General features: G+C 44.1%; 1 protein-coding gene across 1 annotated transcript in view; it reads left to right on the forward strand.

The window, feature by feature from the left end:
• The window catches only part of KCTD19 (potassium channel tetramerization domain containing 19), a 61,855-nt gene that overhangs the window by 3,769 nt on the left and 44,113 nt on the right, over nt 1–13,973 (forward strand). Inside the window, exons 3-5 of the mRNA XM_025209443.1 lie at nt 6,475–6,625; nt 8,779–8,970; nt 12,802–12,924. Coding sequence (XP_025065228.1) covers nt 6,475–6,625; nt 8,779–8,970; nt 12,802–12,924 — 466 coding nt within the window. The remainder of the gene's footprint in view (nt 1–6,474; nt 6,626–8,778; nt 8,971–12,801; nt 12,925–13,973) is intronic.

A 13,973-nucleotide genomic window follows, 5' to 3' on the forward strand; every position in this document is an offset into this window, starting at 1 on the left:
CCTTATTCTGGATTGTTTTCAGTAGATGAGGGTCACAACTCAGAACAGGCACCTGGTTGGGGTCCAAAATGTGAACAGCACTACGGAAGGAGGCAGCTGGTTGTCTGAACTGTGGTCGCAGTGATGGATCATACCTGTAGTACCAGTACAGCTTCACAGCTATTGCTTGGAACAGGTCCCTTATGCACTGGTTTTCATAGGGACACCTTGACAGTTCTTGCAATGCCCTGTCTTTGACTCAGCTTACTAAATCCATCAGCTTGTGTGCATGGTGTATCACAACCTGCCAGCTGGAAACCACATTAGGAGCTCCATGAACTGGGTGGCACTGTCAGCCACAAATGTCATTTGTTTTTGAATGTTGGCTCACCCTAAAAGATCGCAAAGCTTAAGCATGTGCTGTGTGCTGGATATGATTTCCAGCTACTCACTCACAAATTGCTGGTACTGCTGTGTATGCTTTGTATGATAATGGACCACATTAAAACACGAATTCCACTTTGTAAGCACAAGTTCTGGTGGCAGAGGTACAGTGCCATGTGAGTGCCCACTTCGACTAGCGACAGAGTCCCTGTACCAGACCTTATGATCTGGACAATGTTTGAAGGCTTTCTTGAAGGAAGACACCAGGTTACCCCCGTCAGGAAACTGCATGCACCAGATGTTGCTTAGATCAAAATGTGCACTTTGCAGATGATGTGAACAGCATTGGACAGCATTCCTTGGAGCACATAAGAGAAAACTTTGCACATGCACATGACATTGCTGGACAGGAATGCTGAGATCTTGTTAAAGTCAACACCATAGCTGACAGTTTCCATCACGATGGCTTGAGACAGTAGAAAAATTGAAGATGTGAGGTGGACCAGCTCATTTTGAAATACAGGCAGGCTCCACGGTACAAATAAAATGTGCAGCACATAGTTATCTGGAGGGTTGATGGCTTCATCAGCCACAATGGAGAAGGAGTTCTACTCTGTGAAGGCAGCCTTTGTGGACTGTACATGCAAAGCAGTCACTGGAGGGAGACAGTGTTGGCAAAGCTTGTTGGCAAACAGAAAATAGCCAGCATTTGGCATGTTTTGGTTCAGGTAGTTCCTTATCTTTGAGTGATCAAGTTCTCCAGTGGGATGTTTGCCATCATGAAAGCCTCCACAAGGGCAAATGCCTCCTCTTACCTTGGCAAACTGCTTTCTGTTGTCCTTTTAAACAGGGAGGACATGGTTTCTTGCTCTGGCCTTCAGCCTCTGCAACAGCCTTCCACTTCATATGTGCCTCAGACTCTAAGGCTGCATCCACACATGCAGGCGTGCGTGTTTGCACCAGCTTAAATAGCACCATGCAAATTTGTGCCGGAGATTTGTGCCTCAGCACACGTGCCTGAACATACACTTTGGTGTGGGGCAAATTGTGCTACTTGGGGCAAACTGACCCTGCCCAGCTCTTCCTGGATCTGAAACCAGGGGGAGCTGGAGACTGGAACCAGTACTTGTGCTGGCCCCAGCAGTATAAAAAGCTGCTCTGGTGAGCAGCTCAGGCCACTTGCTCTCAAGAGCTTCTGAGGTCTGGTCAATTGATATATGGAGACACCAGGCCCCTGTGCCAGCTGGACTGCTGTAGCAGCCCTGACCTAGAGAGGCCCCTGCCCACCACAGCAGTCTGGCAGTGGGGGCTGCTGCCTGGCTGTGACTTGCTGTCACCTGCAACAGCATCCACCCTGTTGGACCTGCAGCCCTATGTCTGCATACCTGCCAGACCTGGGCGGAAGCCTCATGGCTCCCTCGGCTCTCGTATGGCCACTGCAGCCAAGTTGCCTGCGTCTCTGGGCCAGCTGCCCGTTGGCCATGGCTGCAATGTTGGCCTTCGTGTAGCAATGCTGCAGTGTGTGCCCCTGCCCTACCATCTGGGCAGCGACAGCCTGGAAAATGTGTTCATTGTGGTGGCCTACTTTGAACTGTCTAAGCATGTCCTCCTGGCTCCAAATAGCCCAGAGGTCAGCCACTTCATCTGCCCTCCAGCTGGGTCTCCGGTGCCAGGCCTGGGCAGGCTCCTCTGCCTGGGTCCTGCCACTTCCCTCACTAGCAGGAATCCTGGTGTTCCCTGTTTAAAAATAGCAAATTCTCTGATAAAAAAAATCCCAAATTCACTCATTAAAATACCCAATAATCTGTGTTCTTCCATGATTAAAATGAAACTCCACTATACTAATATTATAAAAACCTTAGTCCATAATGCTTTATTTGCACTCTGATTGGTTGCCTTGGCAGCCAATCAGAGTGCTCTGGATAGACAGACGCATGGCGGAGTGCTGCCATGACAGTGGGGACTGAGGGGCTGGAGCGGCAGGGGCGAGGCCAGTGGAGCCTTGGAGGCAGAGGGGGACGACAGGGACTGGAGTGTCGCCATGATGGAGGGGACAGAGCGGGGAGGGGTGAGGCCAGTCGCCCCCGCCCCTGCTCCTTGGAAGTGGCAGGGGCACGGGGTGCTGGCTGCGCAGTGCTGGCCTCACCCCACCCCACACAGAGGAGCGCCGCCTTAACAATGGGGACTGGGGCCGGAGCCGGGGGGCGAGGCCAGCGCCACTGGCCTTGCCCCCCTCCCCCCGCTGTGTTTCTTGGAGCCAGGGGCTGGAGTGCCGCTCCCCACCCCAACAACAGCTGGCGGGGAGCAGGAGGCAGCAGGGAAGACAGGAGGGAGGGAGGGGAGCAGGAAGTGGAAAGGGGGTGACTGGTGTCTGTGCCCTGCTGCAACCTGCACAGCGGCTGTGACCACAGTCGCAGGCCCTGGTCCCAGCCCCCTGTCTCAGCCTAAAGAGAAGGGTGGAGTGGTCCCAGCCCTGGCCTGAAGCGGCGGGGGGTATGTGGGAGCAGCCCTGGCTTGAGGCAGGGGGGAGGGGGCTGGACACAGGCCTCTGTCCCTGTCCACCCCACCACTCCCCCCATAATTTTTGATGGGCAATTTGCTAGTATAGAGACAGAGATCAGTCAGGCAATGTTTTATTGATATATTTACAACTGTAAAGTAATTTGGAAGCCTACCAGTGCCCCAGCATCATGATAAAATAAATTATATATATGTATAAGCTTTGGTGTTTGCTTTTGGTTTTGTTATCATAAAAAATCAGAGCTACCCCTGCCCCCTTCACTAATCAGGATGTGGGGACAGCTGCCCCTGCAGCCACCGCCCCCCCACCCTGTCTGGCAGGCTCAGGGTGTGAGATGTGGGGTTTGCAGGAGGGGGGTGGGTGTGGGGTTCCTGGGTGTGTGTGCGCGTCAAGTGTGTGAGGGGTGTGGGGATGTGTGGGAGTGATGTGTGTTTTGTGGGTGTGTGAAGTTTGTAGGGGGTTTGTGGTGGGGGGTGAAAGAGGGCTGCCACATGCCCATCCCCTCACCCTTCCTGCAGCACACAGCCCCTGGTGCTGGCAGCAGAAGCCAGCTAGACTGTCGGGGCACTCATGGCCCACTGCAGGCACAGCCCCGTGGCGGCATGGCTCTGTCTGATCCTTGGGAGCTTCACATGGCAAATGGAGTTGGCCTGGCCCACTGGCGTGCACCTCCACACAGGACTGAAATGGTTCCTGCTGCCACCCGGGGCTCCCAGCACTGCACACAGGAGCCTTGCACTGTTGGTCTTGGCTGGGTTTCCACATGCTCGGCCTGATGGTGCATGGCTCCTGCAGGTGGCGGCAGGAGCCATTCTGGTTTTATCCAGTGACGTGCACTAGTGGGCCAGCTCTGTTCACCATGTATAGCCCCCCGAGTCTCAGGTGTCACCATGCCAGCATGGGGCTGTGCCTGCAGCGGGCCATGAGCACCCCGATGGCCCAGCTGGCTGCTGCTGCCAACGCCAGGGGCTGTGCACTGCAGGAAGGTGGGGAGTGGTGGAAACCCCACAGTCCCCCCACCCCCACAGTCCTTTCACCCCCATGTCCCTGCTTACCGAGGACAGAGCCTGGGTCCCAGGTGCTGCTGCAAGCCTTTCCCCACTTCTATTTCCTACAGCATGCTGAGGCAGCATGCTGGAGCAGCAGAGGCATGCAGCAGGCATAGAGATGCTCTGACCAGGTGCTAGAGCATCGGAGGACCCGGCCTCTGGTTGCCTCTGGTTGCCTCTGGCCATACTCCAGGAGTGCGCTCTATGCTGTTTTTTCCCCCAGAATGTTTTCTTTTGATACCAGGATTTCCCAGTACCAAATTAAGAGCCTGTGCTGCAAATATGCAGTGTAGTTTTTTTCATTTGTGGCATGCCTCCTGCGGCATCTCAAACTGCTTTGAGATACCGTAACAGGCACATGCTCGCTTGTCTGGACACAGCCTAAGCGTCACTCTATGCTGGTTTTCCTCAACACATCCAAAGTGACATTGCAAGTGATGGAGAACAGTCTGCCTCCATCTGTGTGCAAGATCCCTGCAAGATACTGTCTTACACAGTCTGTCTGTTCTCTCCCTCCCTCCCCCTGTCCCGTGCTTCAGGACTCTAGGGCTTCCTGCCCTTTTATCTTCCTGCAGCTCTTTTTTTCCACCCTGTCTCTCAGGAAGCCCACCAAAATTGCAGAGCCTGACATTTTTCATGGAGCCTGCCTGAATCGCAATTTCAGTAGGTCCCTACTGATAGCATATGCAAATGTCATTGGCCCAGATGGAGAACAAGAAAGAGACAGCAGTTGGAGCACTCAGCCAGGTGATGAGGCGATCCTGGGTTTCTGTCTCTGGTCCCAGTATTATTTCTTTTTTTATTGAAGGTCTATGTAATGTAACAAATATAAATAATCCAGGAAACAGGACCAGAACCCAGAGTTTCACCTTCCAGTAGAGTGCCATAATCACTAGGCTAAAGAGTTGGGCTCCTTTTTGTCTGTTCTCCTTTTTAAACAAGGACTAAAATGAGTAGGAAAACTTTGCATTCTTGGCCTCAGATATTAGCACCCACAGTTCATTTAGTCTCAACCCAAACATTTCTTCCCTGTTCTCAATTACTGAATTCCAACCAGCTGCCCTAAGGACATCATCATATAGAGCCCCATAAATCTTTCAGCCTTTGTGTTGAAAAAGGTTTAAAAAAGACAAAGATTTAAAAAGGACGAGTTTCAAAGGGACAAAATATTTTTTTAGGTGCCTTTGGATTTTTCATCTTGAGGGAGGGAGCTGTTTACTCCTAATTTGTGTTGGGTTCAAAATTTAACTTTAAAGACACACGTGAAATAAAAATCCCTTTCTGCTCTCCTCCCATGCAGAGATCATGAACTATAATTCAATCCTTTTCATTCTTTCCTAGCTACATGGGATGGCCATATGGCCCACTTGCATTCGCTTTCAGTTTGCCTCCAGCTCTCTACCTTCCCTTAAACCTCCTGGGCCTGATCTCTGTCCTGACTCGGTCCCAGGGACAGTACTGCCACTGTGTGACACAAGCTACTGGGCAAGATGGACCTATGGTTTGACCCAGTAAATGGCAGTTCTTATGGTAGTTATTCTGAGTAAAAGCAAAACTGCACAAGGCTGAAGTTAGATGTAAAAGAATCATAAGGCTTGTGATAAAAGTATGAGAGATGGCTATTCTATGCTCATACACTCTTAGGCATTAGACCTAAAGCATACAAAATATATTTTTGGAACATATGAAAAAGAACAGTCTGAGAAAGAAGCAAGCACAGCTTTGAACTAAGTAAGGAACAGAACACTAGCCTGTGTAAAACTCAATATGTAAATGAAAATAGTCTAATTAAAGAAATGGAGTGGTCTTGTGAAAAGAGCGGATTATCAGGATTAGTTGAAAGACAAGAAAAATGCAGTAGGAAGGACAACCTGATAGGTGAAAAAGCAAGACCTTTCAAGCGGGAAGAGGGTTGTTAACAACTGTAGAGTGTAGAGAGATTAGCAAGTAGATTATAATGAGCAATAAAATGTCTGTGCTTAGTGCCCAGCTTTTGGTGTCCAGTAAAGTTACAAATTGTTGTTAACATAATCCCAAGGAGACTTAATATCTGCAATAATAGCTAACGTTACAATTCCACATATGAGTTTTACACAGGTTATTGTTCTATTCATCACTTAGCCTAGCTGCATCTGTTTCTTTCTCAGAACTGAAGAGTACTTTGTGCTCAACAACTTGTCTAAAATCTCTCCCAATCACACAACTGGTCCAATAAAAGATATCACTTTTTCGAGATATCCTTGTGTCTCATATATTTCCTGGACCATCCTGACTATAGTATCTGTCCAATAAGATTACACATTCATATGACTAATTAACAGCTATCTGTGCTTCGAAAGAGAATAAAAGCTATTGCTAAATACTTCAAGTTTCATAAAAAGAATTAGGTATTTATTGTACAATATTCTTTGGCATTTTTAAAGATGGCAATGGCTATTCATCTTGCATTTGATTCTACCTCATGAGGCTACATCTATGTTTTGAATGTCTTATTTGAATAAAATAATACTAAAGTAATTGCTTTTATATATATTTCAACAGACTTTAGACAATTTGAAAGAAGGGAAACATAACTTGCGTGTCCGACCTGCAGATATACCAATAGCTGAAAGAGCATCTATTAATTACTGGAGAACACAAAAATGTATCAGCAAACCATCAGAGTTTCCAATTAAAAATCCAGCATTTACAGGTCTGCACATTTTGTTGCATAGACATTTTATCAAATACATTTTTAAGGACCTAATGATTCATCTAGTCTATTCTCCATAACAACACAGACCAGAGACCTTCACCCACAGATTCAAATTTCTAATTTAACAACTTGAATTAGATTACAGGTTTCCCTTGCTTTATGCTGTACATGCATTCCTGGAAAATGGCGCATAACTTGAATTTCCATAAGGGGAACCCACTTTACAATGTAACAAGTAGGGATACATTCCAAGACCTCGACTGTACTGACTCCCAGACCCATTTCTACCACTTTTACAAGACAATTTTGGTACTCACCAACAGTAGACAATACACACAAGCACAGGGTGCTGGTGAATGTTACCATAATGGGGATGGCAACTACAGAAACATGTGTCACAGATGAGTGAGGAGCACAGATCTACACAGGATCCACACAGGATCTATATTTTGGTGCGCGTCACTCCCACAATGCACTGCACAAAGCAGCTGACTGCAGGCTTCCACCACACCGATCGCAGAAGAGTGAATTTACCTCACGTATAATGAATTTTTGGTATAAAAAGGGTCATCGCATAAGAACAAATTCACACATCCAGAACCCGCATAAAGCAAGGGAAACCTGTATATCTTTTCAATAAAATGTTCAATTTGATTTAAAAACTTGACTTAAAGAATTTGCCTTAGCTACCTTTAGTAATCTGTTCTAACTGTTAATATTTGTAATCTTATTTCTAGTTTGAACTTTGTTGACTTAAGTTGCCAACTGCTGCATCTCATTATGCCTTTGCCTTCTAGATTTAAGAGCCGAAATCTCCCTGTGCAGGTGCTTGTACCCTCATATTAAATAGCTCTTTCTCTTAAACTACATAGAGTGCGCTGCAGTTTAAAATACCTCAGCTTAGTCTTGGTTGAACATTCCCCTAATTTCAACATCCTTTCTGAATTTTGAAAAATTCAGTATTCCAGTAGGGTCTGACCTCTGCCATCTACAGGGATAATACCAACTCTGATGTATTCAAGACTCCTTTTTTCATACATCCAAAAAACCCAGCAGAATTTCTTATCACTGCCTTGCACTGAAAGTTTATGTTCAATTGGTTGGCAAAAATGACCCTAAGTCCTTTTCAGAATCACTGTTTTCCAGGAATCAGTGCCCAGTCATGATTATAACCTACTTTCTCTGTTCCTGAATAACTTTGCATTTGGTTGTATTGAAATACATATCATATGTGTATGCCCAGATTACAAAGTGATTCAGATCAATCTGTATCAATGATGTAGCCTAATCATTGTGTCATGATTGATAACTTTATTACCGTTGCAGTTTTTTCTGTATTACTAATAGAATATTGAAAATGTGAATAAAAAACCTACCCCTGCAAGACCTCCAGTGTATACTCCTTGACAAATTGGTAAATCCCCATTAGTAACTACGTTTTGAGGATGATCATCCATTTAATGATGTACACTGTGTTTAGAGAGAGGACATAAACTCTTTTGTCTCTGACATGAAGACCCGTTCTTTTCTTATCTGTTCTATTATTCTTCATATGTAAGATAATGATCATTCTCAGTAAATAAAATTGGTCTTTATATTTGAAAAATAAATGGAAATCTTTGGCCCAAGTGAAAAGCGTGGGGCAAAGTATGGGCCATTTTGGCAGTGAAAGTAATACAAATATACAAGAACAACAGAACAAAATACTTATAAGAAATTGTGTGTAATTATGTACATAGAAACTGAATCATAATATATGCTTTCAGGATCTTTTACAACTTCCACTTATATTTTGAACCTTTCATCTGCTGTTCACCTCGCATAGTTGACAATTGTTTTAACTAAAGAAATGGCTTTTGTGAGCTGGCTAGTTTTTCTGCTTAGTAATAGGAAGAAGGGGTTAGCTCAAAGCTGCAACTGGTAAAACTTTCTGCAATGTGAAATTAAGGTTCAATGGACAAAATGGTCAATGACCCATCTTTCCTATTAATAGTAAAATTGTTTATGAAATGGCTGATTAAAAGCTATATGTTTTGGTTGACTGGATTTTTATGTAAGTTGGGACAATTTTAGAGTCATGTTTCTGAAAAGTTAACTGCTAGCTCTATTTTTGTATGTGGGTTGATATCCTCTTATTTTTCCCCTTCCAGGATTGCATGATAAAGCTCCATTAGGGTTAATGGATACTCCATTATTAGACACGGAAGAGGAAGTGCATTACTGTTTTCTGCCACTAGATTTGGTAGAAAAATATCCAACATTAGTAAATGATGATAATTTACTATGGCTCCTTGAGAATGCAGTTCTGATAGAGTGTGAATGCAGTGAGTTCCGCTTTATAGGTAAACTGATCATTATTTAGTTTTTGGAGAAGCCTTGTCACATTGTGGGCACTAACAAAAGAAGTGATAATTATAAGCTATCCCTGTCTTTCAACAAACTCAATCTGTTTCAGTCCTGACCTACTTCTAAAGCATTCTTCACTAAAATTTAACTGTTTGATATATAGGCCTGTGCGAAGCGGCTAGTATTCGCTTCAGATTTGGATTCAGCCGATTTGGGGGACAGTGATTCGATTAGGTGATTCAAATCACTGTCCTGATTCGATTTGGCTGAATCTGATTAGGAGATTCGGCTGCTGCCGAATCTCCAAATCTTTGAATCAGCCAGTCCCATTCCCCGCCCGTCTCCCAGCCCCAGCAATGGCTGGCCCACCTGTCCCAGCTCCCCGCTCTTGTTAAAAAAAAAGCCCCGACTCAGCAGGGCCAGCTCTGGCCCTTTAAGAAAAAACAAAACAAAACCCAAGAGAACCCCCGGACTCACCGCTCCTGCTGGCCAGGGGTGATCCCCGCAGCCCCCCACTGCCCTACGCCATGTTGGGGGCTCTGCATAAGCCTCCGAAGCCACTCACCACTGCAGGAGCAGTAAGTCCCTGGACTTTTGGGTTGTTTTTTTTTAAAGGGCCAGAGCTGGCTTGGGCAGGGCACCTGGGGGTGGGGGCTAGGGGAGCGAGGGTGGGGTCAGGGTGCTCATGGCAGAGCCCATGGGGGCAGTGGAGATCCCCCCCCCTGCCCAGTAGCACCCAGTGAGTAGGGGCTTTTTTTTAAAGTACCAAGCTGGGATGGATGGGGCAGCCGTGTGGGGGGCTGAAGCTCCCTGCTGCAGCCACCGGGGACCGCCTGAAGATCTTTTCTGAAGATTTGGAGAGCCTTGAATTGATTCGGATCTTTAAATTGGTCCCCTGATTCAATTTAGATTCGGCGATTCGGCCACTGAATCAGGCCAAATCTCCTCTGAATTGAATCACCACCTGAAGCTTCGCATAGCGGTATTGATTTATTATTATTATTTTTATTATTATTATTATTATTATACCAGTTTCACTTGGGCTAATATAACATGATGTACTGTCAGACATTGAGGGGAATTTGGCTGCTACCTGGTTTGGTTTTGTCTGGGCCTGTATTGGACTTAGGTGAGATTTAGGTGTCTGTTGGCCCTATACCACAAGACACAAAACTCAGTAGGTAACTAAGTTCAAGTGATGCTTCATTTTGGTCTGCAAAGTTTCCTAGAGACTCGCACTTGGGCTTGAGGGCATGCTCAGAAGTGATCCAAGTTGAGTATCTTGACACCTAACTTGTGCCTAAAGCTCCACTGCAATCTAGTTTGGTGCTTGGGAGCCACCTAAGTCCCAGAGAGAACTAATCTGCAAGGTGTGCTCAGAGCATGCCTAACTCTCCTTGGCAGCATTACATTCAGTTCAAAAGGAGTGATGTTGATATTGCTACCCACCATTCACCCAGTATTCTAGAAATATTCTAGTGGTTAAAGCAGTGACCCAGGAAGCAGGAGACAAGGATTCTAGGCTCTCCATATACCAATGAGATTTAAATTCATATCTGCATCATATCTGAATTCATATCATTTCCCAGGAGAGAACCCTAATCGCCAGATGACAGAAGAGTCTGTGTGAGGGACCTCCTCCATTCCTACAGTTGAAAATGGGCCACTTTTAGTTTAAGAATACAAGAGTCATAGGGCCAGAAGCAGAGCAAGAAAAAGGGAAGGTTCTGTAACCAGATAATTCTGGCCTTCCTCTGGGAGGGGAAGACCAGAATTCTGAAATGTAGGTGTCTCAAGACTACTTGGTCTTATGCTTCACCTTGCCAAAGCCCACTCTGTGATGGGATTCTTCTGTGCATTGTTTCCTAATTACCTTCATCAATGCATCTGTCCACAACCTCTAGAGACATGTGCCTTTGACTTCATGTTCTGGTATTAGGGTTTTGGAAAGGTGGCACATAAATCTAATAAACTAAGATTATAGGATCAGGTACTGGATTTTCTGTGGCAGCTTTGCAGTGATTCCAGCAGAATTTGGCTGGGGAGCTAGTGTTGTACACATGGGTGTACAGTGTTAATTAAAAACAAGTAGGAATCTTATCAGGGGATAAGGCATAATGCTGCATTTATTGGAATGTAAAACATATAATATAAAAAGAATAATGAACAGTAAGGTTATCTGCTTCACTCATTCCCATACATATTCATTCATTCATTCATACAAAAGAAACAAACACACAGATGGTTAGGCAGTCCTGCAAAAGTTAAGGTGTTACCAAGTTCTAAAGATGCTTGGGTCAGTCTGGTGGCCAGCCAGACTGACCACAAGGAATGGAGGCAGGTCTTGCCCAAAACTCCTTGTAGGTGGACAGGCCCAAAGCCTTTTCTTTGTGTTCATTCTTTATAGTGATAGCTGTCCATACAAGCCTTTGGATTCTGCCGAGTCAGACACAAAGGTCATCCTCCTTGTCCCGTTGGCAGGCTGGGATTGGTATGACGTGATCTGCAGACTTTGCGGTCTGCAGTTTTTGAGGTGGTTGTTGCTTGTTGTCTTCAGCTGTCAGGGTGAAGGCATGATTTAGTATTGGGTAGTCCTTAACTGCTGACTCAACATCGCTGCAACCTTTAACTGTTGAACCACAGAAGGCTATTTTCACCTGCTGTGAGAGGACTGTCTTCCTTCATACATCATTTATTCTTTCATTACCTCTTTTCAAACATACCAGACATACCACAGACCTTACATTAACATTTTTCGTATACTAAATTTAAGTTCTAAAATCATGAGACCAACAGGTCAGATATATTTATGCTAAGCAATTTAAAAGAATTTAAAGTAGATGGGAATTTAAAGTGGATGGTTAATTTCATGGTTATTTAATATTTGATACAGAATAATAATGACTGATTAAAATATTATGAAAAATCATAACAAGATTCATTATAAAAATAGCAATATAAAGCAATTAAAGCAATTATAGCTATTGCAATACAACACTAATCACAAAGATAACACCAATTTGGTAGAATTTAATGGTGTAGAATTAGTGTAATAGGTCCTAAACCAGGCCCTCCTTATTGAGGATGTAATGTGTATAGTTGGAACAAAGGAAGCCTAGAAACTGGCCGTATAAATTGTAATCTTGGGAACAAATAAATGGAAGATGAGCTCTATGCCAGTTTTGCACCCTTCCCCTGCACTCCAGACCTATTGCTAATCCAGATACTTTCCTTTGATTCCTATGATTTGGAATATACTATTAAACATACTGGGAGTGTCTACACATGCACTAATGTACCAATGCTATGGTGCATTAAGTTTAGTACCTCTAATATGAGGTACTAACTAAATGCACAGTAGCCAGTGCTACTGTGCAGTAGCCTGTTGTCTTTTAGTGACACTTAATATGCAGTAGACTAATTCTACCGAGCATTAATTCATTAGCACAGCTTTTGCCATGATGTGCTAATGCACAGTAGAATTAGTCTACTGTGCTTTAAGCATCTTGTGTAGACGTGCCACAGAGTATTTAAAATCAAACATTCTTTCATTGTAAATTACAGAGATGGGATTAGTGGGATGGGTAAATGCATACAGATAGGTGCTTATTGCACCCCGACTTTCCAAAAACAGCTATCACTTAATTTGTTTTCAGGTCTTCATTGTCAAAAATTATGAATCTCTTGATTTACTTAATAACATATAAAATAGCAAATTAATATATAACTGTTGAAGAAAAATGATGGAAACCTGTTTTTTGCTAGAATAAATACTGGACAGATGAATAGCAAAATTAACCTTCTGGTTTTTATTTTTATTTTTTAAGTTAATTTCCTTCGCTCAGAGAAGATTTTATTGCCAGATAATTTTTCCAACTTTGATGTTCTAGAAGTAGAGGTTGAGACACTGGGAATTCCAGAGCTTACAAATGCAGTACAGATTTACAAGGGTAATTTGATGTATATAATTGTATACCTTTGTTTTCAATGTACATTATTTTCCTGTTTCCTTTCCTTGTGGGCTGTGGTATTTGAATGATGAGGTGATGAGTTCTGGGCCCAGGCTGTATCCATTCTTTATATGGAATAACAAACTCCCAAGTGTGTGTGTGCTTATGTTAAGGAACCTTGTGTTTTATATATAATTAAGGACTATGAGAGCTCTTGCTTCCTGTTTGAAAGGGGTTAAATTTAATGTTGTGGAGTCTTTAAGCTAGCACAGAATGAGTCTTGCTTGATGAGACAGTCATCCATAACAACCAGCTTCAACTTATCTCAAAGGCTAAGAAATCTTGAGGTAGGAAAGTTTTCCACGTTGTTATCACTGAACCCATTATATCGATTATCTCCTTGGTGAAGCAAAAATACAGGGTAAGACATTTATCCATCAACACCCACTGAGAAGCATTACCTCCCTTTTTGAATAATTCATTTAGTTACTTTTTTCCATACTTTTAGCTTTCACATTTATGGCTCTGAGCAGGGGGCTGGAGTGGTGCAGGTGCTAAGGCATGCAGTTAACAGCTCAGAGGTGCATGTTTGAGGTCATAGCAGAAGCGCTCATGGTGCAGATCTGTCAGATTCCAAAGAATCTGTAAATTTTGCTAAATAACTTGTCACAACGACATGAAAAAGGAAAGAAAGGCTCTGAGCACCTCTGCCATGACCCACACCTTAGGTCCTAACTTTTATTAGATCCCTCTTTGCTCCCCGCTTGTCTCTGCATTCTCATCTTCTATGTTGACTTACATAGCTTACATTCTGATGCCAAGTGCACAGGCCTGCTTCCCCATCCCCGTGTGGCAAGTTCCTTCTCTTTATTTAAACCTCCTCTTTAAGCAACTCTTTTTTGAGTTTCTTCTGCAAAGGCTAAGTTACATTTGTGGAAAGCCCCCCTCAGCAGTGTCAGTTTATTTAAGAGCAAAGATATATAGACACCAATCTGTTACTCTTCTGGTACATCTTTTCTTACCTGAGATCGCTGTTAAGAATGTGAGTT

The sequence above is a fragment of the Alligator sinensis genome, unplaced genomic scaffold, assembly GCF_000455745.1.
Source record: "Alligator sinensis unplaced genomic scaffold, ASM45574v1 scaffold642_1, whole genome shotgun sequence".
Taxonomy (NCBI): domain Eukaryota; kingdom Metazoa; phylum Chordata; order Crocodylia; family Alligatoridae; genus Alligator; species Alligator sinensis.